Source organism: Erinaceus europaeus, chromosome 12, assembly GCF_950295315.1.
Source record: "Erinaceus europaeus chromosome 12, mEriEur2.1, whole genome shotgun sequence".
NCBI classification, from domain to species: domain Eukaryota; kingdom Metazoa; phylum Chordata; class Mammalia; order Eulipotyphla; family Erinaceidae; genus Erinaceus; species Erinaceus europaeus.
In genome coordinates, this window is record NC_080173.1 from 66,636,334 (window position 1) to 66,661,668 (window position 25,335).

At 48.2% G+C, this 25,335-nt stretch overlaps 1 protein-coding gene and 1 long non-coding RNA gene across 13 annotated transcripts in view; one reads left to right on the forward strand and one right to left on the reverse strand.

Annotated features, from left to right (window-relative positions):
* The window catches only part of BCAS3 (BCAS3 microtubule associated cell migration factor), a 654,611-nt gene that overhangs the window by 3,357 nt on the left and 625,919 nt on the right, over positions 1-25,335 (reverse strand). For 6 of the 12 annotated variants that reach the window (XM_060203882.1, XM_060203884.1, XM_060203879.1 and 3 more), the window contains one exon: positions 22,626-22,793. In XM_060203882.1, the coding sequence (XP_060059865.1) occupies positions 22,626-22,793 (168 nt within the window). Of the gene's footprint in view, positions 1-8,611; positions 8,691-22,625; positions 22,794-25,335 lie in introns of all 12 variants that reach the window. The other 6 variants (XM_060203878.1, XM_060203880.1, XM_060203876.1 and 3 more) reach the window with 2 other exon arrangements.
* On the forward strand, positions 203-2,985 carry LOC132541991 (uncharacterized). The gene is made up of 2 exons (XR_009553111.1): positions 203-1,605; positions 2,824-2,985. It is a non-coding gene; the product is annotated as an uncharacterized LOC132541991 (long non-coding RNA).

Consider the following 25,335-nt stretch of genomic DNA (forward strand, 5'->3'; position numbering starts at 1 on the left):
ATGACTGAGAAGTACACTGATCTCTGCAAGCAGGTAGAGAGGGGAGAAGGAGGAGTGGGGGGTGTCACACTGGGAGGAGGGTAAGCTTGCAGCAGAACTCTGCAGTCAGGGGGACAGTGACATGCATGTGTAATGGCTTATGGACCAACCAGCCTTGGGGGTTCCAGAGATGGGACTCCTTTCCGTGTGGGAGGGGGGTGGGGTGAGGAGCCACACAGGGAGCATGAGGAACAACTTTGGGAGTGGGGAGCAAAGGGCATCTGGCCCATGCAGTGCCAGATGGCGCCCCATGCAGGCGGTTGGCTGGGAGAGGAAACAGGCAGGCTGCAGAGGTTTTGAAGGCACCTCCAACCTTGTTATTCAGTGGCCCAGCTTCTGGTTGCTGCCCTCCTCCCTTACTCCCCAGGCCCCCAGGTCTGGGCAGCACTCCCACAGCCAAAGTGGATGTGTGCGGGAAAAGTTCACCAGGAACCTGTCGGGTTTGCTGGGGTGTGTGTGTGTGGGGGGGGAGATAGCTCTCCAGTGGGAAACTAAGAACCTGAACCCACCGGTCCCTGTCCCCCCCCCCCCCCAGCAGAAGTCTGTATAGTCTGATAGATGGTAAAAGGTAATCCAGGGTTCAAAGCAGAGTAGGGGATGACGAGTAGTCCCCAGAAACATGGCTGGACACTGGCAGAAGATAATCTTACTACAATCTCACATCCTCCAGGAACTTTGTGTGCCTTGGAGGTGGATGCAGAACCAAGGTAGAGTTGGAGCCCTGCCTTTGCACACCCACTCCCCTCAACCCCCCAGCACTGTCATGGGTGCAGACCCCTAGGGTGGAGACTGACAACCCCAGGCAGCGCTGAGTTCCTGCAGCCCAATGCTCACCACTAGCTGTGCCTATTCGCCACCCACACCCCCTAGTTCCCACTGGGAAATAGACCTGGCACCTTTTGATGACACCTGCTAGGTCAGGCAAGTCACAGAAGGTTGAGGGACAATGGAATGTCCTTGGAATGAGCCTTGGCTCTCATAAAACAAGCAAAGGGGGCTGGAGAGACAGCAGAATGATTATACAAAAGACTTCCATGCCTGAGGCTCTGAGGTCCCAGGTTCTGTCCCCAGCACCTCTATAAGCCAGAGCTGAGCAGTGTTCTGGTATCTCTCTCTCTCTATATATATATATATATGTGTGTGTGTGTGTGTGTGTGTCTGTCTGTCTATCTGTATCTTTCTCATTAAAAATATATGAATAGTAAAATAAACACTGTATTTAAAAAAAAAAAAGCAAAGGATGAGAAAGTGCCTTCCTCATGTTGCTGCCATTCTATATGAAGCCTGGCAGAATTCAAAGGTATCAGAGGGGGCTGAGAAGTGGTTTCTGTGCAATGCCTACTCAGTGCCCACAAGTGCTACTCCCACCCAGGCGGTACAGAATGCAATGGCTGCTTGCTTCATTAACCCTGTCTCCCTCATCACCCCCCCCCCCCACCGGGCAACCAAGACCCCTTTGTAAAGGTTGGAGCAGCAGAGACTGACTCTCAGGAGCTGTGGCTTGGTAAAGCTTCTTGGGTGAGAAGCAGAGGATGGAGGCAGAAGGGGGCTCAGACACCAGAAAAGGTATCTGGGAGAGAAAACACAAAGGCATCCCTCTCTCTGTGGTCTTTCCCACTCAAGTGCTGGTGCCCAAGGTTACTGCTTCCTCTAAGTCCTCCCTGGGTAGTGCTCCTCCTGGGTACAGACCTTTCCTTCCCTCAAGGCTGCCTAGACCTGGTAAGGTTGGGCTTTATGGGGACAGGCTGGGTGGAAGCCTCCTCTCAGGCAGCAGTCAAGTTACCAAGTAGCACCATCTGTTCTCCCATTCTCTGGGGTAGGTGGGAGGTGCTGAGGGCACAGGGCTTAAGTGAGGCTTGGTGCAAGACGGGAAGGCCCAGTGCCCTTTTCTGGTGCTCTGAGCCCCCTTCTGCCTCCATCTTCTGCTTCTCACCCCTCTCTCAAAGTGTCAGGACTGAAGTCCTCCTTGGGGCCTGACCTTCTCCAGGTTGGATGGCAGTGAGGATGCTGGCCAATCAGAGCCCCCACCCCTAACCCTCAAAACCCCTTTGGTTTCTGCCAAGGTGATGAGGGGTAGGGAGGCCTGTTTTTTTTATCAAGGGTCAGGGCAGTATGTGTGTGTCTGGGGAGAGGAAGCCCAGTTCAGCCTCTGGGCAGCCTGTACTTCCCCCACTGCAAGGGGAGCAGCATCCACTGCCCAGCCCCTCAGCTGTGCTCTGAGTTCCAGCCAGCCCTGCCCTGTACACTTAGAGCCTCAAGATGCTGCTCATTAAAGGGATTAGCAGAGCACTTTTATAGGCCCTGGCTGTAGCCACACACCCCAGTCCCAAACTAACCACCCAGGTGGCCTGGTGGGAATAGGATTAGATCTCAGGGTGGAGTCTCACCACCCACTTCCTGCAGTGAGGCAGGAGACAGCTCCCTCCCACCCAAACCCCTAAGGCCTTAGGAAGGGGATGGGTGGGGAGGGTTGAGGAGGGAGTCCAGTGGTTAAGAGCACAGGCTCTGGCCCCCTGCTCCCCTAGAGTGACTTTGAGTAAGTAAATCAACATCTCTGTGCCTCAGTTTTCTGCACAGGAGGGTAACAGTGTTGGTTTTGCACTGTGGCTATAAAAATTACATTAAATAATGCATGTAGAGTGCATCAGAAAGTGCTTATAGCTCCCAATCAGCAAATGTGAGTTCCTATTATTGTTGCCATTGTGTTTTCGACTATGCTTCTCCACAGGACCTCTGGGTCCCTCTCCAGCTTCCCTCCCTAACAAGGTGTCCCCTGCCACCCAGGTCACCTTCCACTGGAGCTTTGAGGAGGAGTCTTTCTTTCTAATCAAGAAATGCACCACAGAGGAAAATGGCAGATACGTGTTTACTGCTTTTCATTTCCCTCCTTGCCTCTTTTGTAAATACCTTCTTCCAAGCTGGAAAATAAATCTCAAATCCTGTTGACATGCATTGATTTTTTTTTTCTTTCCCCTCCTGCATCTACCTCTTAGTTCTCCACCATCAGCAGGGCCCTCAGTTGAGCCCCTTGTCTGAGTTGGGCTAAGTGACACTTCAGGAGAGATGGTCCCAGAGCACAGTGGCTCAGGGGAGGTGTACAAACAGAAAAAGTTCCAATCCCCTTCTGCGGTGAGCCTTCTTGGCTGGGGGGTGGGGGTGGGATGGGGTTGGAACTGGAGTATCTTCCCTAGATGGAATATATGAAGAGACCCAGCGACCACACAACTGGATCCAAACAGCAGCATCTGTCCATACAATCAATTCTGTCAGCAAAGGGGCTGCCAAGACGGCCTGGGACCAACCAGGAGGTGGCCCTGGCAGACACAACTGTGGGCTCCTTGTCTTACACTAGACCTGGGCCTAGAAACTACCCCTCTCTACTCCAGAATTTGGCTGAGGGAGGCAGAGATTTATTTAGGGAGATAAAATGCAGTTGGTTAAAATTGCTTCTGGAAACTCTGACTGTGAGGTCAGAGACAATGCTCTGGGCAGGTGCCAGCTTCAGTCCCAGGACACTTTTTAGGATGTGAGAAAGGCAGCAGTTGAAACAGGCAGCCTGGGGGGGGGGGGGAGACCCTGCTTTCCTCTAGATGCTCCCCCGCCCCCGGCAGCCTCCGATGCCTTTCCTCTCCCACCTTCTCAAGAACACCAATGGCTCCTCTCACCCTCAGGATTCAGACCATAAAAGATCCCCCTAGACCAACACAGAGGTCTCAAGAAGCTGGGGGCTGAGCAGACTGAGAAGGAAGGAATTGCTTTCTCCTCCAGCAAGGCAAGGAAGGAGGGCAAGGAAGGAGGGCAGCAAGGCAAGTGGAGGGGCTGAGAATGAAAAGGCACCCCCACACTCAGGTAATAGGAATCCTGGTGTGGGCTGATGGAAGAGAGAATGGATGAGATAGAAGCAGGCCCAGCTCTGACCTTAGGCTCTCTCTTAACACCTATGTCTGAGCACAGAACCATGGCCCAGTGGCTCCACATGCTTCTGAAGACCTTACTGCGCAGGTGGCTTGGCATGTCCCTGAGTACACACCATCACCCTGAGTGGCCCACGGGCAGGCACATATCTTCCTTCTGGGATGAAATGTCTTTCAACTCAAAGGGCTCATTCCTACCAAAGTACTGTCTTTCCTCCTCACTCAGCTCCTGCTCCTGACCCCACAGGTACTCAGACCCAGACCGTGGCAGAATAAGACCACAGCCACATGATCTGCTCTGTCCCCACTCTTCAGTTCCAAACACTGAGAGTGCATTATTTGCTGCTTTTGGCTCAGGAGACCTTGGCCACTGGGGCCATGCATATATGGTTAATAATCCCAGCAGCATTTGGAGGTGACCTGAGGCTCTCCTGGGCACCCACTGGCCCTTGGAAGGTGCAATCTTGACCAGTACCTGGACTGGATAATAAGTGAGGACACTGGCAGGCAGATAATCCTCTCTGTGCCTTAGCCTCTACCCGAGGAAACTGGGGGAAAGGCACAACCTTTCTCTCCCACCTCCCCTTCCTTCTAGCAGTCAGAGAGGAAAGGCCTCTGGAAGCACTATTCCTGACAGCAGGCCAGTGTGGCGCCAGTGTCACGGGGGAGTTACAGAGGAAGACTGTTCCTTTTATTCCTGGGGGGTCCAGTGGGGACAGGGATGTGATGACAGAAGATGAGCATGCCAGAGTGCTGGGGAAGGGGGAATACAAGTAGAAAAAAGAGAGAAGGGAGGCCTGAGGAATGAGGAGGAGTCAAGAGGGAGGGCCCATATGTTCAAAAGGCTTGTCTTTTCCACATTCTCCACCCCCTCTTGGCAGGAGCCTGCTGTGTGTGTGTGTGTGTGTGTGTGTGTGTGTGTGTGTACATACACACACAGGGCGGGGGGTGAAGCTGGCTGAAGTATCTGAGTTCCAGAAAGAGCAGCTTACAGCTCTGCCCCAGATCCCTTCACAGTTTTTGAACAGCTGCTAAGCAGTGGTGGTGAGTCTTCTGGTCTGACTTGGGGAATGGAATCTTTTTCCTGGTCCCTCCTATAACAGCCATGATGCAGCACCAACACCAGGCAGGGAAAGAACCAGAAAGGTTGCCCCAATCCCAGGAAATCCATATAGCCTAAGCCTTGCCAAGCCTTGGCCTCAAAGGAGAAGACAGCAGTATCACTCACCCAGACCACCTTAACCAGCACCCTGTGTCCACTCATCGTCTCAGAGCCACTAAATCAGTTTAACTTTAAGTCCTGATCAAGGCAAAGTATGCTCCTTAAATGCTGCCGTCAGAAGACATTTTACATGGGGGCAGCAGAGGCTGAGCTGAGCTGGCTCACATATTCCTGACTTTGAGTCTTGGCTAATTCTGATTGAAACGATGCCCATAATCAGCCAGAGGTGGTGGCAGCCCTGGGCAGAAACTCCCCACGGATGGCAAGGAGGAGGAATACTGCAGGATTTGATCTGCCTTCAATTCTGCCACACACGTATTGAGTGACCTGGGCAAGTCACCACACTTCTCTTCTGCTCCATCATCTGTCAGACGGGAAGAGAGAGGCTGCCGTGGCAACCTCGTTGGGTGTATGAAGTGCTAAAGGGAAGAGGAGGTGATGGGCTTTAAGAAGCGGAGCACGCGTGGAACACGTGTGAGAAAACACTCTTATTGCATAGGTCTCCTAATTTGAGAATCTGCTTTGCCATCTCTGCAGGCTGAGGTCCCTGGAGAAGTGCTGCTCTCCCAGGAGGGCATGGGATACTCTCACTAGCTCTGGGTGTTCAACGTGACACTGAGGGCAGACACTCAGCTGGCTGTAGGCAGTGTCTGATCTGGGTAGTGTGGAACTGCACCTTTGATGGTAAGGAAGTCCTGGCAAGGTACTGAAACATGAATTCTTTGTGTGTTTGCCTTTTGGATGGGTGTGGGTCCAGCACACATGCCCACTCAGCGTGGCTAAGGAGGGGGGACAGGGCTTGGAACTCTGCCATGGAGCCAGGTGCCTGACAGCTGGCCTTGATCTGCTTGTGTCCTAAAGTCCGACCTTCAGGCTGGCAAGACCCCATCGAGCAGCCAGGCAGATTCTTCTCAAGTGGCCCTCAGGGGCTATGAGACAGCACAGGGGTCTGCAGTCCAAAGAGAGAAGCTGCTCCTTAAATGCTGCTGGCCTGATGGTGCTGCCCAAGTAACATCTGGTTCTCATTCAAATGCCCAAACATAATTAAATTCTCTACAATGCAGCGGAAGAGTTTGGTAAGATGTGGCTTCCCCACCCCTGCCTCCCCCTTAACATCAAGGTTAAGAAATCAGTCTCTCGTTCCATTGGCTTCCCTACTCTCCTCTCTAGTGCTGCTCTGTCCTATTTTGCAAAGGCCAAGGTCAGTGTCCTGATGGAGCTGGGCCAGTGTGGATACACAGAGCCATCTCTCTTGCTGTCCCACTCTCCCACCTGAAAGCTGACCATGTGAGGCCACAGCAGCAGGCATGAACCCAGGCAAGTCCATGCACTGTGGGGTGGGTGGGTCATCAAGGTGAGCAGTCCCTAGGAGAAAGCTCCTCCCCAGGCTTGCTTCACTGACCCACCAATACCCTCTGAGAGAACACCGGAGACTTTTGATCCTGAAGCTTTCCAGCCCTGGTGTGGGAAATGGAGCTTCCCAGACAGGAGGAGACACTCCCTCCCCCTGGAACCTCTCACCTCCCACTTTGCAGCTGTGGGACTGCTACACAGGGTCGCCCTGTCCCAGCCCTCCCCCCAGCATGCAGGACAGGAGGCCTATAAATGCTAGGGAACAGAGGAGGCTGAGTAGAGTCTCCTAGTGCCTGCAGGGAGTCGCCAAGGTTCCGTTTGGTCATTTTTGGCCTGTCAAGGTGCTGACAAAGTTAAGGCACAGTGGAGTCTCAGGCACAGTTCTGGGTGAGAAGTGGTGTCCTGCTCAACACAGAGGCCCAGCAGTCCCAGGCTGGGATGGCTCTCCTCAGCTTCTTGCTCACTGTCTAATTTCCAGCAGAACATCCCCATGACAGCTACCTTTACCAGCTTCTCATTCCAGCAGAGTATCTTCAGTTTATGGCTTCTTTTTACGTAGGGATTTATGACTTTGAGGGTAATGGGTTCCATTCTACTTCCTCTATGCTTATTTTTCTAATCATTGTGGTACAGGTTTTATGGGAGTTTCTTAATAAGTTGGGGGTATTTTTCCTTTTGAAACAAACTGCTCTTCAAGTTAACGACTTAAAGTGTGACCCAGAGGTGGGGGGGGGGGGGTTGGGCAGAGGATAACCAGGATTGGGAATTGGGAGGAGGGAAGTGGAAGAATATTCTAGATGGTATGGAGGTTCCTTTAAGACTTTTGGTCAACTCCTGCCAAAAGAGCTCCCCCATAAAACTCACCAAAATCCCTACCAACAACTACAACTGTATTCAGGTGCATGTGGGCTTCCACACCAGAGAATGCTGGGAAAGGTGCAGGCAAACAAATGGGTGTGAACCAAGCAACCCCAGGTCACTGACCTAGCTCTAGGTAGGGATAATTTAGTGCATACATTTCCAAATGGTAAAGTTTAGTTCAGTAATAGATTGAATGTGATTTCTCGGTGGCATTAGTGCCAACACCACGTAGTGGGTGCCTTTATGTCAGTGAGGAGGATGAGTGCCTTTCCTGGTCCACATATCAAGCTTAGCAAAGAGAATGGCAGTGGGGCCACGGTCTCTGTTGCCCCTATTGGGGCCCCAGCCTGTGCTCTTGAACCCACACTTCATGGCCGGGAGAGAGCTGCAAGTTTCCATTAGTGGATGCAGTGCCGCCTGACCAGATGAAAAAGCTGGGCGGATGCTGGCTTTGCCTTTGTGCTCTGTTCTCAGACTGGCTGCTGGTGCCGGGGCACTATCCATTATTCAATTCAGCCAGCTCAGACAAGTCTTTCCATTTGCTCCTCCAGGAGGAATAACAAATCCAGAAATGCAATTCCACTTTGGTGTATTAAGATATTGATTTGCCTGTCGAGTGAAAGTGCATTTGTTCTGTCGGCCCCCCTTTGGGTAGGAAGGGGTTAACCAAATGTTTATCACAAGGCTGGCTTCAGAGTTGAAAGTAATGTGATCAGTAATGAATTTTGTGTTACATTAGGTTGTATAAATGGACAGACAAGCGCAGACAACAAGTGGCCAGGAGTCGGGGCTAATCTAATGATGTAAAAATAGAGACAGCACCAATTATACTAGGGGCCAGCTCCAGGCTCCTGCAGGGACTGCAAATGAATAGGTACAAATCAAATTACTCACTAATAGACGCACTACAAGAGGGGCAGTCAATGGTAAATGCATTAGAGCCTAGTGACCTCTCTGCTTTGCACAGCAGAATCCGAAAATTTGACTTCCATCTTAAAAGTGGGGGGCAGGGCGTGATGTTCTCAAAGAAACTCTTGTTGGGTGAAGAATGGCAACTACTCCCCATCCCAGGCCAGTCCCTTGCCAGAAGGCACCTCCTGTCTAAACTGACCTCTTGCCCTCACTCCAATGCCTCCTGAAGCCTGAGCACCAGAGGGTAGGAGGGAGGCCTCTTGAGGGACAAAAAGAACAGTAGGACAAAGCCTTGCATGTAGGCAAAGACAGAGGTTACATACCAACACACTTCACAGCCATGTGTCTCTCAGGGGTGGTGGTTTTTACTGCTACATCAAGGTTTGTGTCTGTATTGAAAATAAAATATTTCTTTAAAGAGGAAACAACATGAAACTTTCAGAGCAAGAGCCAAGATCAGACAGAGTAGCTATCGAAATCTGGTTTGACCACAGAGAGCTTTGCAGGTGTTCCTGGTCTGTTCCAAAGCACATAACTTTTAGGGTCTTACAGATGTCTCACTAGGTTCAACTGGTCTCATCCATCCCGCTATTTCTCCTCCCCAGTCCAGCCTACTGAATGCCTCCATGCCTACAGGCCACATGGGACTAGGAGCAGGAAAGGCTGAGGAGGTAAAGTCAGCATCTTGAGAAGCTTCTCAGGCTTTCTTCTTCCTCTCAGATTCCACAGAGGTAGTAAACAGGCCTGAAGTTCAAAGCCACTTGGCAGTATGGCTGGGCTGCTCAGAGAAGAAACATGGATACGTGCTCAAATGCATGAACCGTACACTCAAGTTCAACTCTTGGTGGCTGAGGGCGGAGGGAGTGAATAAAGCATGAAACCAAAGGATGTCTGAGCCTTCTGAGGACCCAGCCCATGGAGGGGTGGAGATGGGGCCCTGGTACACTTAGCCCACCCCCCACCCTTCACCCCACCCGTGAGACCAGCACCAGTCATCAAAATGGAGACCGTCTGGACAACTAGAGTCTGGAACTCATGGGGAACATGCCAGTAAAATGAGCACAGGGGGCACTTCTGGAAAAAGTCATCCTGAACAAATGAAGCAACTGGATGTTGGTTCTCCCTAAACTCAATTAAGCACAGAGAAGGGTGGAATTCTGAGCTATTGAGCTGCACTAAATAAAACATGTGTGGGGTGAGGTCTATGAAGGCTGCTTCTGAGGGAATCTGCCAGAAAAAAAAAAAAAAAGTCTTGGGCCGTGGGCCTGCAGGTCCCTGGGGCCAAGGTAAGATAGAAAAGTGGGGGAATTGCGCAGTAGCGCAGCAGGTTAAGTGCATGTGGCACAAAGCGCCAAGGACGCTCAGCTCCCCACCTGCAGAGGAGTCGATTCACAAGTGGTGAAGCAGGTCTGCAGGTGTCTTTCTCTCCTCCTCTCTGTCTTCCCCTCCTCTATTTCTCTCTGTTCTATCCAGCAACGATGACATCAATAACAACAACAATAATAACTACAACAACAATAAAACAAGGGGAAGTAAATAAATATTAACAAATTAAAAAATATATATGAAAGAAAAGTGGGCAGAAGGAACTTCGCTCATATCTGTGGCTGGACAGCTGATACTCCTAGGGGCCTTGTGAAAGGCTTCCTGGTTCAGTTTGGTCAGACTGGTATGACTTGGTCTTTTTGCTCCTCAGTTCTCTTTTGATTTGAAGCTGGGCCTCTGACTCCCTAAAGGAACAGAGGGTTGCTTCCAGCTTCCATTTCCCCTCTGCTACCAGTGGTCAGATGTAGGAGGCAATCTGAACACTTCAGGTTATCTTTCTGGGGAGGAAAGGGACAAAGGCAGGGCCAGGAAGGAAAGATGGATATGTAACCATCCATGACTGTGTTCAACTTTATTGAGATCTCTCACCTCACAGCAAGGTCAGTGGTTAAAGGTGAATTCTCTGGCAGAGGGGGAAAAACAGAGAGAAATCCTCCCTTTGGTTAAACATTTACCTATACTAATACCTCCAGAGGATGGCCTTTGTCTGGGGGTCCACTAGGATTTCTCTACTTTATTTATTTAGTTATTTATAAATTAAAAAAAATATTTATTTTCCCTTTTGTTGCCCTTGTTTTATTGTTGTAGTTATTATTGTTGCTGTTATTGATGTCGTCGTTGTTGGATAGGACAGAGAGAAATGGAGAGAGGAGGGGGAGAGAAAGATAGACACCTGCAGACCTGCTTCACCATCTGTGAAGCTGCAGGTGGGGAGCTGGACCAGGATCCTTACGCTGGTCTTTGCGCTTCGCACCACATGCGCTTAACCCATTGGGCTACAGCCTGACTCCTGCTTTTTAAATTTTTTGCTCCAACCTGTCCACTGTCCACAAAAACTCACACTTCCATGTTGGTGTAATACCTGGGAAGGGAACTCTGAAGGTTTGCCAGTGAGGTCACATTGACACTTCCTCCTTGATGAGTCAGTGTGCACCGGGTAAAGAGCTCAAAGCAGACTTTGAGCTAGTGAGCAATGCAGAGGAGTTTCTGAGCCCTGAATTCCCTACAGCTTTGCCCCTTCCAGGAGGCTGGGGAAGGGGAAGGACTGGTGAGATAGTGGAGAGAGAGAGGGAGACAGAGACAGACAGACTACCTATGTAGAATCAATGTTGAAAACTGGTCAGAAACTAACAGTTGTGCCCCTTTCTTCTTTTATTTTCTTTCTTTCTCTTTCTTTTTTTCTTTCTTCTTTTCTCTTTCTTTTTTTGCCACTAGGCTTAATGGTGCTTCAGGCATGAAAGTCCTTTTTGCATAATTGCTATGCTATCTCCTCAGGACACCACCACCAGGCTTACTGATGGGGCTCGGTGCCCATATGACTATGCTGTTCCCAGTAGCCATTTTTTCCCTTTTGATAGAAGGTGAGATGGTGGTGGGGGAAGGAGGGGGAGAGAAAGAGAGAGATACCAGCAGCACTATTCCACTGCATGTGAAGCTTCCTCCCCCTGCAAGTGGGGACCAGGAACTTGAACCCGAGTCATAGCACATGGTAATGTGTGCACTCTACTGGGAGTACCCCACCCTCCCTCCTTCTAGCCCCCTTTTATTCATAGCACTGCTCAACTGACATATACTGGTCAGTCAAGGATTAAACCTGGGACCTCAGTGCTTCAGGTATAAGAGTTATTTATTTAAAATAATTTTTATTAGTGAGGCTAAAGAGAGAAAGAGGGAGAGGGAGAGGAAGAGGACACACCAAAGCATCACTCTGGTACATGCAGTGTTGGTACTTGAACTCAGTACTTTTATGCATGAGTGTCTGAAGTTTTATCTCCTTGTTTAGGTTGTAGGATAAGAGTCATTTACATAACCATTGTGCTATCTCCCTGGCCCTCTACTATGTCTTTTAAACACAATGAATTTTCTGAATTACTCTGTTTAGCTTTCAGTAATCTCTTAGGAGTCACAACAATCCATCTAGGCATTCCAGAAGCAATAGCAGGGGCTCTGCTTGGCACTTTCTTGTCCCAGGCTGAAGGCTGGTCAGGGAGGATCTAGTGGTCAGAGACAACAAAGGTTTGGTGCAAGGCTTGGATTAAGACTCACAGTCTGAGCAGTATGGGTGAGGGAGGGGAGGGGCTGCAGAGACACCAGAGCTGAGTCTTCCCCTGGCTGCATGCAGGAGCAATCAGCCATTACTAGTGGGAAAAGTAACATGCAGTGCTTATTCAGGGCTGTGCACACAGGGAAAAGGTGAAGCTGAAGTCCAGAGGAGGAAGGGGGGTTGCTGGCCAAAGAAAGTGTCACAGAGGATATGAGGTGGGAGATTTGTCTAAAAAGGCAACTGGATAGAGGGGACAGGCAGCAGGCTGTTTGACAGTGTAGATAAGCAGGGCATGTGCCAGGGAGGATAGGGCTGTTTGGACAGATGAGGAGGTTTACATTAAGGTGGTGGTGGTGGGGAAATAGGAATCAGGGGCTATCGTGAAGAGGACATGACCGAGCAGGTTAGAGGAAAGTGAGGAAGGCCTATGGGAGATCTGAAATATCAACAGAAGAAGTCTGGGCAGTAATATGGATCCCAGGCATTTGTGAGTAGGGAAACAGAAGCCCCTCTGAATTTGAACAAAAGGTAGGAGTAATTGAAATGCCTTCCTGACCAGGTGAGAATGCAGGCAATTAAAAACTGGATTGGGGCCTGGGAGGTGGCATAGTGGACCCTCAAGCATGAGGTCCGGAGTCCAATCCTTGGCACAGCATGTGCAGAGTGGTGTTCTTCTTCTCTTTTTCTCTCTCTCTAGCTCCCTCCCTCCCTCCTTCCTCTTTCTCATTCTCCCCATCCCTCTCCCTGATAAAATCTTTATATATATTTAAAAATAAAAAGAACTGGGCTGGGGAGATAGCACAGCAGTAACACACAGGATTTGCATGCTTAAGGTCCCAGGTTGAATCCCTGACACCAATAGCTACAGCTGAGCTTTCTTTGCTCTGATAAAACAAACAAACTTGAAAGCTCTTCCAAGATATCTTTTTAAAAAAATATTTATTTATTCCCTTTTGTTGCCCTTGCTATTTTATTGTTGTAGTTATTATTGTTGTTGTTATTGATGTCGTCGTTGTTAGACAGGACAGAGAGAAATGGAGAGAGGAGGGGAAGACAGAGAGGGGAAGAGAAAGATAGACACCTGCAGACCTGTTTCACCAATTGTGAAGCGACTCCCCTGCAGGTGGGGAGCCAGGGCCTTGAAGAGGGATCCTTACACCCTGCAGGTGGGGAGCCAGGGGCTCGAACCAGGATCCTTACCAGTCCAATATCTTGTTTTATTACTAGATCATTTAGCTATTACCTGACTCCACCTCTTTCATTTTCCCTCTTTTGTTGATTGGAGAGGAAGCTACCTGGTGGTGGTGTGACGGCTAGAGAGCATTTATGTGGCTAGCATGGAGTCTGAAACATAGAGAGAGGCCATTCACACAACACAGCGGGACAGTGGGCATAGGAGGCATACATCACTGCAGGCACTGGCTTTCCTCTCCCTGGTATTAGAGAGAAACTGAACCAAGAGGACAAGCAACTTGCCTAAGGTTTCAGGCTTCCCTTATTTTTTGATGAAGATTTCCAAATGCCACCAAGGGAAAAAAAAAAATCTTTTCTGTGGCAGTAAGTATCTGAGTACTGGGAGTTGAAAACACCCTCAGATTTGGTTTTTCCTACCAGGGGAAAGTAGCTAGGGACAGGCGATCTGAAACTGAACTGGGACACTAATAATGAAACCCAACAAGGCCACCCACCCCTGCTGCAGTTATGCACTAAACCCATCGCACAGGCAGCGTCTACTCCCTTCTGCCCTGTACAGGGTGCTTGACACCTGCTGTAACACGGGGCTCTATGTCTGAATGTTCCTGTGTCTTTGGAGACTGACTCCCCCCACCCCAAACCCCCATCCGCAGTTTGTCTTCAACTTCACAGAAGACACCAGCCTATGAGGAGAGGACTAGTCTGGAGTTTGGCTCGGTCCTGCTCAGTTGGTGGGTTCCAGCAGGTGGCTGGAGACAGGAGTCTGAGTGGATGAGACCCCACTCGAAACTTTACATCAGGCTCAACCTGACGCTGTTGACTGGCTGCGGAAGAAAGGCAAACGCTAGAAGAAGAAGTCTAGTTGTCTGCTCAAGGGCTTTAATCCCTTTAATAGGCGGGGCCAGAGATACACCTACAGAGAGTCAGCCAGTGAATGGGCCCACGGAGGAGTTCACTGAGAGAAGACACAGAATATTTTGTAAAGGCACTATAGAAGGAGGAAGAAAAAAGTTCAGGGTCAGGGGGCGAGTGGTTGTGCACCTGGATGAACATGTGTTACACTGTACAAGGACCAAGGTTCAAGCCCCTAGTCCCCACCTGTAGGAGGAAAGCTTCACAAGTGGTGAAGCAGTGCTGCAGGTGACTCTCTGTCTCTCTCCTTCTCTATCTCCCCCTTCTTCTTGATCGCTGGTTGTCTATTTATTTATTTATTTATTTAACTTTTTGTTTTTACCAGAGCACTGATCAGCTCTAGCTTATGGTGGTGTGGAGGACTGAGCCTGGAACTTCATAACCTCAGGCATGAGAGTCTCTTGGCATAACCATTATACTATCTAGCCCCACCTGATCTCTGGCTATCTCTATCCAAAAAATAAATAAAGATAATAAGAAGGAAAAGAAGAAAGGAAGGAAGGGAGGGAGGGAGGGAAGAAGGAAGGAAGGAAGAAGAAATGTGCCTTGGGAACATTATTTAAAAAAAAAAAAAATCCAGGGTCAGATGAGCTGAAGCAGAGGTAGACTAAGCTGCTTGGATGACAGTGTTTGCTGAGGAAACTGGGGGGTGGGGCGGGGGGGTGTGTGAAGGGAGGAAGCAATTCTGGGAGCAGCAGGTGATCAGGGATAATACTCTGAGCAGCCTCAGAGCCTTTGGCAAGAGAGCTGGACCCAAGCCAGTAGCTACAGAAGTGAGAATGTCTGATTAACCATCCTCATCCTTTCTGAGAAGGGAAAAGGGATCTAATAAGTTGGAGAGTTGAATAAAGACTTGAGGAGGGTGCCGGGTGGTAGTGCAGCGGGTTAAGTGCACGTGGCACGAAGCACAAGGACCAGTGGAAGGATCCCAGTTCAAGCCCCCAGCGCCCCACCTACAGTGGAGTCACTTCACAGGCGGTAAAGCAGGTCTGCAGGTGTCTATCTTTCTCTCCTCCTCTGTCTTCCCCTCCTTTCTCCATTTCTTTCTGTCCTATCCAACAACGATGACATCAACGACAACAACAATAATAACTACAACAACAATAAAACAACAAGGGCAACAAGAAAGGGGAAAAATAAAATAAAAGACTTGAGGAAAAAGCAAGAAGGCTGAATACTGAATTTCATGAATGATTATACTGGGCAGCCTGGGGCGGGGATCATACCCTTAGAAGACAAGAGATTAGGGGGTCGGGCGGTGGCACAGTGGGTTAAGCGCATGTGGCGCAAAGCACAAGGACCGGCTCAAGGATCCCGGTTCGAGCCCCTGGCTCCCCACCCGCAGGGGAGTCGCTTCACAGGCGGTGAAGCAGGTCTGCAGGTGTCTATCTTTCTCTCCCCCTCTCTGTCTTCCCCTCCTCTCTCCATTTCTCTCTGTCCTATCCAACAACAAACAACATCAACAATGGTAATAATAATGGCCATAACGAGGCTACAACAACAAGGGCAACAAAAAAAAAGGGGGGAATGGCCTCCAGGAGCAGTGGATTCATGGTGCAGGGACTGAGCCCAGCAATAACCCTGGAGGAAAAAAAAAAAAAGAAAAGAGATTGATACCCTCCCCGAGGCATTTGAGAGAGAACATTATCTCATTCTATTCATATAGAAGAAAAGGGGCCACAAGAGATCGAAGCAGCGTGGTTTTAAGAAATGGTAGGTGATAGGACCTGTGGGACTCTGAGCTACACTGGCCCCAGGAAAGCAGCATCTCCATCCTGTAAGATCTCTGGGTATGTTCAGGATAGGAGCAGGGTGACCACTCCAGGGTCTGTAGAGGATATCTGCCCTGCATTTAGAACTGGAAAGTATTCAGATAGGGAAAGGGATTTTAGATGTCCCACACAAGTATCCTTTCTCCACTCTGCTGGGGTGATCCTGCTTATTTCCCATTTCCATGGCTTTGTGAGGAATCAGGTCCTCAGGTCTCTTCTATCCCTGGCATTGGATGGGAGAAGTTCTCCATTTTGAGTTGCAGATTTTTAATTTTTTTTTTTATCCCATGGGATGGAGACATTCTAACAACTGCCACATCTTCTCAAATGTCTGCAGCATCCAGTGGAATCAACTGCTTTTTATACTGAATGCCGGTAATTGATTGATCTGCTCTGAACACAAGGTTGACCAGAGAGCAGGAATGTCTAGAAGATAAGAGAATTCTCTGTCTCCATTCCTGCAATTATTGTCACCTGATTATGTGGCGCCTGGAGATGGGAGGGGGACTAGCATAGCCCCCACAGGAAATGCACACCAATGCTCTTAGAATCTCAGCAGTGAGGCAAGTGGTAGTCCCAAGGTCTACTGAAGAGTTAATGCTATGGTACTCTTTGGTTAACTACAGTAACAATAACTAACAAGTATTGAAAGCCTAATTCTACAGTTCTGAAATGAAAGGCATGATTAGCAAACACACACACACACACACACACACACACACACACACACACACGCGCATGCATATTTTGCAAAACAGGCAACCGACAGACATTTGTCAGTGAATGTACTGAAACTTTCCTGGAATAATTTTAAAAGTGTGTGTGTGTAATATTCAAAATGTGCTTTTCACATTATGAAAGAAAAAAAGCATGGCCTTTTCAATTTATAAAAATGGTTTCTAGGGAGTTGGGCGGTAGCGCAGCGGGTTGAGTGCAGGTGGCGCAAAGCGCAAGGACCAGCGTAAGGATCCCAGTTCAAGGCCCCGGCTCCCCCCCTGAAGGGGAGTCACTTCACAGGCGGTGAAGCAGGTCTACAGGTGTCTATCTTTCTCTCCCCCTCTCTGTCTTCCCCTCCTTTCTCCATTTCTCTCTGTCCTATCCAACAACGATGACATCGATAACAGCAATAATAATAACTACAACACTAAAACAAGGACAAACAAAAGGGAAAATAAATAAATAATAAAAAATTGAAAGCAAATAGAGCATATGAAGATGCACTGCCTATAACTTTGTTTTATGGACATTTGGTGTATTTAGGTAAAGAAGAAAATGTATTTGTGATGAAAGTTAAGGGTCAAAATTGAAGCCTGTAGTGTGACATCCAAGAGCAACTACTTCTGGGTTAGAATGGAGTTTTCTAAAGAGAAGGCAGAGACCTCTTTCCTGTCTTTAGTGCTATGATGACAAAGGAGAATGAAACAGTGATTCCCAGGACTGCAGGAAGCCCCAGTCAGGAAGAAGAGACAGTCCCTCTTGACCTTGAGAGCTGACTCAGTGAACTCTTAAGAGTCAGCAGCAATAAAAGAAGACTGCCTGTAACAAGATGTGTCAAGAACACTTAAAACAGCTGATCAGGACCTGGGAACTAGGCCTGGGCTTTGTGTTCTTGCATGTAAGAGGAAGCTAAAATGAAAGAGAAGGTGTGGCTAGCCAGGGCTCGAAAGAGTTCAAATCTAAAGAGAACACGTACTTAATGTGTGTGTTCAGGTGTTTAGTAAAATTTCTTTTGTATTAAGTGATAGCTTTACCTAGACACAAAACAATGGGAATAAGTAAATATTTATTTAGGAAATTCTATTTTTCTAGAAAAGGCAATATTGAAAGGAATGTCTGCAAAGCAGGAACTAGTCAAGTTATTGGGGGGGGGGAGTGAGAGACAGCATTCCAGCACAAGGAGAAATATGTGCAGAGCCCTGGCAGGAAGACAGAACACGTGTGCTTAGACCCTCAGGGGAGTTCAGCTTGGCTGGAGCTTGCACAGAGCTGGAGCGAGGAAACCTGAGAGAGGGCAGTGGCTGGTCATTCAGAGCTTTTATACAATGAGGTGGGGTAAACTCCAGAGAAGGGCAGGGTTGGGGGGAGTGGAATTGAGTGTTGCATATGTAGACATGTTGGTAGGTGATGAATTAAATGGTTCTGGAGACCAGGAGAAAAAAAGCCAACTTGGAGATTATTTCTAAATCATCAGTTTGTAGTGAGCAATTGAAGTTAGAGAAACGGAGGAGATTACCTTGTACTGAGGGAAAAGAGGGCCAAGATTTGGTTGCAAGCGAAATTTAAGGTTGACAGAAAAGAAAAACTCAGAAAAAGGATAGAGACATAGCCAAAGGCTCAAGGAACCTGAGGAGAGCCTGGTGAGACAGGACTCCCCACAGGAGCACTTCTAGAGGCAGACCATGGTTCCAGAGCCAATGTTAAGGTAAAGCTGGCATGCAGCGGGCCTGGGAGAACAGTGGCCATTGACTGGGCAAGCTGGCAGCAGGGTCTACGCCTCCCCTGTGACAGGACAGGTAAGGCTGCTACAGTGATGGTTAGGGTCTGAAAGTTGGATATTAAGAGATTTCTCCAACGATGACCATACCATCATCTCTTCTTAAAAAGTATGAGATGAGATGGTAGAGTTAGAGGAGGATGGGAAGTCTGAAATGGTCCCTTCAAGGAAGGAAAGAGACTGATTTCAAGATGATGGGCCTAGTACACATACCATCCTAAAGAAACACCATATGCATTCATGATATATATATATATATATATATATATATATATATATATATATATATATATATATATATATCCAAACTTGTAGAAGATCAGGGTTTGAGGAATCTCTAAGGAAATAAAAACAGGTCAGAAGCCACAGCAGTAGGCAGGGGCTGCTGTAGAAATTCTCATCTCTAGGCTGAATGAAGAATTCACTCATTCCAAAACCAGTTACTGAATATATACTGTGTCCCAGACACTGGCCTATCATTGGTTTCTCCTGTAAAAGATGAGTGCAAACTGAGAAGCAGAGAAGAGGACATTAGGAAACACAGAAGGCTACCAGGCCTACTGGGGAGTAGACATCCTAAGTTTGTGAAGGCACCAAGCTGAACAATTTGAGCTTTTTCTTCAGCAATCTAAGTGTAAGAGCAGAACCAGATTGAGTTTGCTTTGGAGTTTCACTGAATGGGGACAGTGGAAGGGCAACCAGGGCAAGGGGGATGATATTAGCAAGAGAGCAATTCTCTAGCTATTTTAGAGCTAGACTTGATTAGACTGATTGGCCAGCAGCCACCTTGAGGGAGATGAACACCTGCCTCACGGGTTAATCATATTTGAAAACAGACCAACTTATTTAACACAGAGAAAGTAGACAAGTAGTTGTCTAGGATAGAGATGGGAGTAGGTATTAATGGCCAATGGACACAGAGGAGCATTTGGGGCTTACAGAAATCCAAAATTGTATTCAGGTGAGATGTTTGCTTCCATAAATTTATTACAGAATTTATATTTTCAATAGGTGAATTTCATTATATGTAAATAGACCTGTTAAATTAATTTTAAAAAGCACAAAACTTTTCACACTTTTTTGAGCAGAGATCTTATTTAAATGCAGATACTGGGTATAGGGTCTGAGATTCTGTATTTCTACTCAGCTCCCAGGTATAGCAGCTGCTGATGGTTCACAGACATTTGAACAAGAATTTTAAAGAGTTCACTTGGGGCCTGGGAGGTGGTACAGTGAGTAAAGCATTGGACTCTGAAACATGAAGTCCTAAGCTTGATCCATGGCATCCCATGGATGTGTCACCATGATGTTCTGGTTCTCTATCCCTCCTACATTCTCTCATTAAATAAATACATTAAAAAATTTGTTACCAGGGTTATCACTGGGGTTTATGCCAGCACTATGAATTTAAGGCTCCTAGCGGCCACCCCCTGCCCTTCTTTCTATTTTATTTAATAAGAAAGAGAGGAATTGAGAGGGGAGGGAAAGGGAGAGAAAGCAAGAGAGAGAGAGAGAGAGATAGAGAGAGACGGGTGTACAGACCTCTTTCACTGCTTGTGAAGCATTCCCCCCTGCAGAGCTCAAATCCCAGGTTCTTGCACATGGTCATGTATGCCCTCAACCAGGTGCACCACTGCCTGACCCCCCATAAATACATTTTTTTAAAAATAAAAATTTTGCTTTACTTTTGAGGGGGGAATTCTGATTTTCCCTGTGGGGTGCTGAAGCTAGCTGACAGTGACATTTTCAGGAATACTGCTAGCAAACTGACATCATGGTGATAACATGAAATCGGACATAATCAAGATTTTTATACCATGGAAAAGTGTAAATGTTACAAATCAGGGCTCTCCTGCTTCTCTGCAGAGAGCCAGTTGCTAAACATTTATCCAGCATGTCACTAGCTAGAGCTGTATAGGAGAGGCATGCTATGTAATGGGCTTCAGTGTCAGGGGGCATGGGAGTGAGCTGCATTCACACTTTGATAAAGAGCCCATCAGTCCCAGCAAATGAAGTGCCTGCTGCCAAAGCATGAAAGCAACTGATCCTCTCTGATGCATCAGAGTCCTGAGCAGAGGCAAACCCTTAATGTTGCCCTATCTATAAGCCCTGTGGCCACCTAGAGAAGCTGGGGTGTGGGAAGAGCGGGGCTGATAGGCTGCTATGGGCAAAGGGTTACTGGCTGGAATTCCTCATCCATGTCACACTATATTTCCAGGGCTATCTCTGGGTGCAGGCGACCGTGGTGTAGGTGTACTTTTAAGACCCTGGGCTGTCCCACCAGACTGCTGCTTTATCTGTGGATGTAAAAGTGATTTTTTAACAAGAGCAGAGAAAAACAGCTAATTTATTTAGCTACAATATTTGCTTTACATATCAGTCTGTAAGGCTGAGTAAGTAAGTAAGGTTGAGGTGAATTTAAAAGGAAATACAAAAACACTGACTGAAGAAAGCCAAATAAATCTATTTTGGTGACAGTTTGGGGAGGAAAATGAACTAATTTTCCTCACAAAAGGATGTCTTCTATTTTTTGACTTGTGGGTCATGCCGTTTTAATTTCCTTTCTTCCTCTTCACCTTTTTTTTTTTTTTTTTTTTAAATCTCATGAACCTGCTTAAGGCCACAAAGACTCTTCTAAATCCCTTAGTTGCCTGGCAGATGAATCACTGCCAGTTTTGCTCAGGTTACTGTCTGTGCCAGGCTGAAGTTCCCCATATCTGAATGTACCTTCACACATGCTTGCTGGATGACAACAAGGTGCTCCAAGGACTACTGAAGAAGGTGGTTAAAGAGAAGAGCTGACCCTGAGTGCCCTTAGCCCCTGGGGTGGAGTCTCCTGAGGACTGAGCCTGGTGACACCAGGTCTGGGTTTATGTGAGCAGAGGCTGGCCAGGGACCTCCGAGATGCAGGGGAAAAGCTGAACTACCAATGGGATTCCGAAAGGGGAATTCTTGGCACCCTTGGACCAGCTTCCAGAGGAAATGGGATTTGAGCCCTATAAATGGCAGAACACCTCCTCACAACCAGATCCTAGTGGGAGAACCAATGATATGACCACTGGTTCCCATGAGCTGGAGGGGCAGGGTGACCATGGATCGAACTCGGGACCTCATGCTTGAGAGTCCAAAGCTTTACCACTGCGACACCTCCTGGACACCTCCTGGACCACAGTGTCTGGCATTTCAAGCCCTGTCAGAAATGCAGAAATGCTTTGGTTCTCTAATTTTGTCATTTCCTGCCCCAAGGTTGTAAGTTTTTCTTCATTTAGATCCTCTTTCTAACTACACAAGTGGAGCAGGGATGGAACAAGTCATAGCAAAGAATAATAATCTCAAAAGAACTCATGCAAGTGACAACTGGGAGGCCTGTGGCTGGGGTGTGCTCCCCCTAGTACCAAGTGGACATGGATGAGAGGATTAGGGTCTCTCCAAAGTGCATGTATGTGTGTGCATGCATATAACCGTCTGCCTGGGCAGGGCTCGCTCATCATCTAAGGATGACTTCTGACAGCTTTCTGGTGTGAGCAGCTGCACCAGGCCCCAGCTGCTGGACCCTCTTAGAGGAAAGAGTGTAAGGGCAAAGACAGCATAAGAAGCAGCTATCTAGAGTGTCACACAGACCTGCCTACTTCATGCTGGCTTTCACCCAGGTTGGGAGGTCCTGCTGTACCTGCCAAGCTATAAACACTCAAGCATGATGGAAGAAGGTGTGCTGCCTCAGATCTCAGTGCCCTACTAAAGGCAACTGAGAACACTGGGAATCCAGGACCATCTCTTTTCCTGGAGGTATCCTTCTGGGAGTCCCGTATACAATTGGGTTTAACATATCACATATTCCTTGGGCATTATCCCATGTAGGGCAGGACAGTTCCACTGGGAACTCCCCTTTATACATGATTTCCCAATCCCAGAGGCTTCCAAAATGGATAGCAATCAGAGTGCTCACTAAAGAAACACAAAGTCCGGGAGTCGGGCTGTAGCGCAGTGGGTTAAGCGCAGGTGGCGCAAAGCACAAGGACCGGCATAAGGATCCTGGTTTGAACCCCGGCTCCCCACCTGCAGGGGAGTCGCTTCACAGGCGGTGAAGCAGGTCTGCAGGTGTCTATCTTTCTCTCCCCCTCTCTGTCTTCCCCTCCTCTCTCCGTTTCTCTCTGTCCTATCCAACAACGACGACAACAACAATAACAACTACAACAATAAAAGAAGGGCAACAAAAGGGAATAAATAAATAAAATAAATATTTAAAAAAAAAAAAAAAAAAGAAACACAAAGTCCAAACAAACACCCTCTCCCATCAAGGAAGCATCACACCAACAGGCACAAGTCATGACCATGTCAGGCTAGTAGTCCGATGCCGCTTTACCTGTTGCAGATCCCACAACGTCCCGGCTGGGTGACTCAGCCATGGCGTCAGCGAGCCGCTCCCGCAGACCCTCCTCTGTGTGCTCCATGGATGTCATGTGCCGCAGCCCAAAGCCCTCGGGCCAGCTCCCACACACCTCCAGCAGGGTCACGCTCCTGTCAAAGGTACCTGCAGCACACATGGGACATCTGACAGTGAGTCCATGTTTCCAGAGAGCAGAATGTCCTTTTGGTCTGCCCTCCACCTACCCCTCTCCCCACCCAGGTTCTTCCACAGGGTGGATGAAACAGAGACTGCCGTGAGACACACGTCTGCAAGGCTGAGGGAATCAGCTTATCAAAGAATGGTGGATCAGACTGCAGATCTCCAGAAAGTGACTATGTCACAGGGATAGCGGTGTTTGCTTTTCAATTGATATTTTTGGTGGAGTCAGGGCTGCCTGCATATGTGATCTCACTGTTCCAATCACCTCTTCATTCAGACACAGAGGCAGAGAGAGATAGAGAGGGAGAGACACCATGGTACAGGAGCTTTCTCCATTGCCAATGCATCTCCCTTATGGTGCTGGAGCTGGAACCTGGCTTGCACAAATGTCAAGGCATGTGTCCTCCCTGGTGAGCTATCTCTCTAGTCTGGGATAGTTGTTTTTCTCAGGAATTGAGAGTTTGTCTGGAGACTTTAGAAACGAGGCCAATGCAATGAACTGCCTTCCTAGCTTCAACCAACACAACTCTACTTTTATCTGATACAACGTGGCTCCATTAACAATTTCACACCATAAAGGGGCTGAACAGTATACAAACCACTATAACCCCTAATCTAGACCCAATCTTCTCATTTCATAGTTGATACTCAAGACCAGTTATGACCCAAGATCCAACAGCAACTTTATGGCAGATTAAGTTCAAAGAACTGAGATTTGCACTGGATCACAGGGTGTATCCTACTTTCCCAAGTGCACATCTAAGGCACTACTGGGGGATGCTAGCAACTGAGTCCGATGGTTATATCTTCAGTAAGGGTCTTGCCTTAATCTGAAGCTCCCCCTCCTTGTCTCCAAAAAGAAAATGGTGTTCTGCTGAATGCCAAGATTACATTTTACATGCAAGACCACTTCAAAGTCCGAATTCAAAGTATTCCACTTTATTATCCAGCAAGTCTTCTGTGAAGGCTTATTTCATCCATTCTTTCTCGGAAGGAGATTATAGTCATGCTCTGTTGCTTTAAGCACATACCATTTCCCCAGCGATTAGGTAACCGAATCCATTGCATTTATTGGGCTTGGTTCTTGCCAGGACCAAAAAGATGGGGGAAAAATGCAAATGCCAGTGTGTCCCAAAGTTAAAAGTACGATCTACACACACTCTTTATCAGGTCTTGCTTCTCCTCTTTGATCAGCCGTCAGAAACTATCTTCCCTAGGCAGTCAGGACTGGGCAGTGTCAGCACACACTCTCTGCCAATGACAGGTGGTAATAGAGAGGGTGCGAGCCCCAGCCCCGGCAGGCGGCCCTGCCTCTGATAATGGCCAAAGCACTGAGGTGATAACCGTTAGTAAACACTCCGACAGCCAGTGACTCCATACATCAGCAAAGAGGGCCAGATAATCCTGAGCTCTCCTGACTAGACAAAGACCCTTGGCCAGCCTGCTGGGATTTGGATGTGTGGCAAGGGTCACTACTAGCTCCTGAATGTCATCAGCCAAGTTTGGCTTTGATTTATCTCTTGCCTAATTGTAGGATAGATTCTTGGTACTGGGAGAATGGGAAGTACCTATAAAGAAAGGCATCTCACTGAGATGACGCCTGGGAGTGTGGGTTGTTGGGAATCACTTTGTCAAGCAGGATTCAGGAGTGGGACACAGACCCAAACCATCTTCTCTCTCCATCAAGTGGGGTCAGGAGGTGGGACTAGGGTGGCAGGTGCTGGGCAGTGGGGGTGGGGTATGCTGGGAATCATCTAGGTGTCAGGTGCCCATGGGCCTGAACAGTGTTGGGAGTCAGGCCCAGGCAGTGCTAAGCCTAGAGCTGTCACCCAGCCAACATCAATAACAGTTCAGAAGTGCCCAGTCCTCTAGGACATATGGGGACTGAGGAAAAGCTAAGCTTTTTTGTTTTTTTTTCCTCCATAGTTATTGCTGGGGCTCGGTGCCTGCACTAGGAATCCACTGCTCCTGGAGGCCATTTTTCCCATTTTATTGCCCTTGTTGTTACCCTAGTTGTCATTATTATTGCTGTCATTGTTGTTGTTGTTTTTGGATAGGACAGAGAGAAATTGAGAGAGGAGGGGAAGACAGAGAGGGGGAGAAAAAGATAGACACCTGCGACCTGCTTCACTGCCCATGAAGCAAAGCACCTCCCCCTGCAGGTGGGGAGCTGGGGGCTCGAACCAAGATCCTTATGCTGGTCCTTTTGCTTTGAGCCATGTGCGCTTAACCCGCTGCACTATCGCCCCACCCCCAAAAGCTAAGCTTTTGATTCTGCTACCCACTCATGAAGTGGTGTTAGGTGAGTCTATTTTCTGTTTCCATTTCTGAAGTGGACCCTGTCTTGAAGGAGTAGTGACACTGACCTAAGGAAGATTCCTGCTGAGAGTGTGTGCTCTCCCTCTAGTGGTGCCCCAGCCTTAGTTAACAAGATCAAGAGCTATAGCATCAGTGTTTATCTGAAGGGTCTGCCTGGGACATCTATGCTTAGAGATGTCCAGAAGAA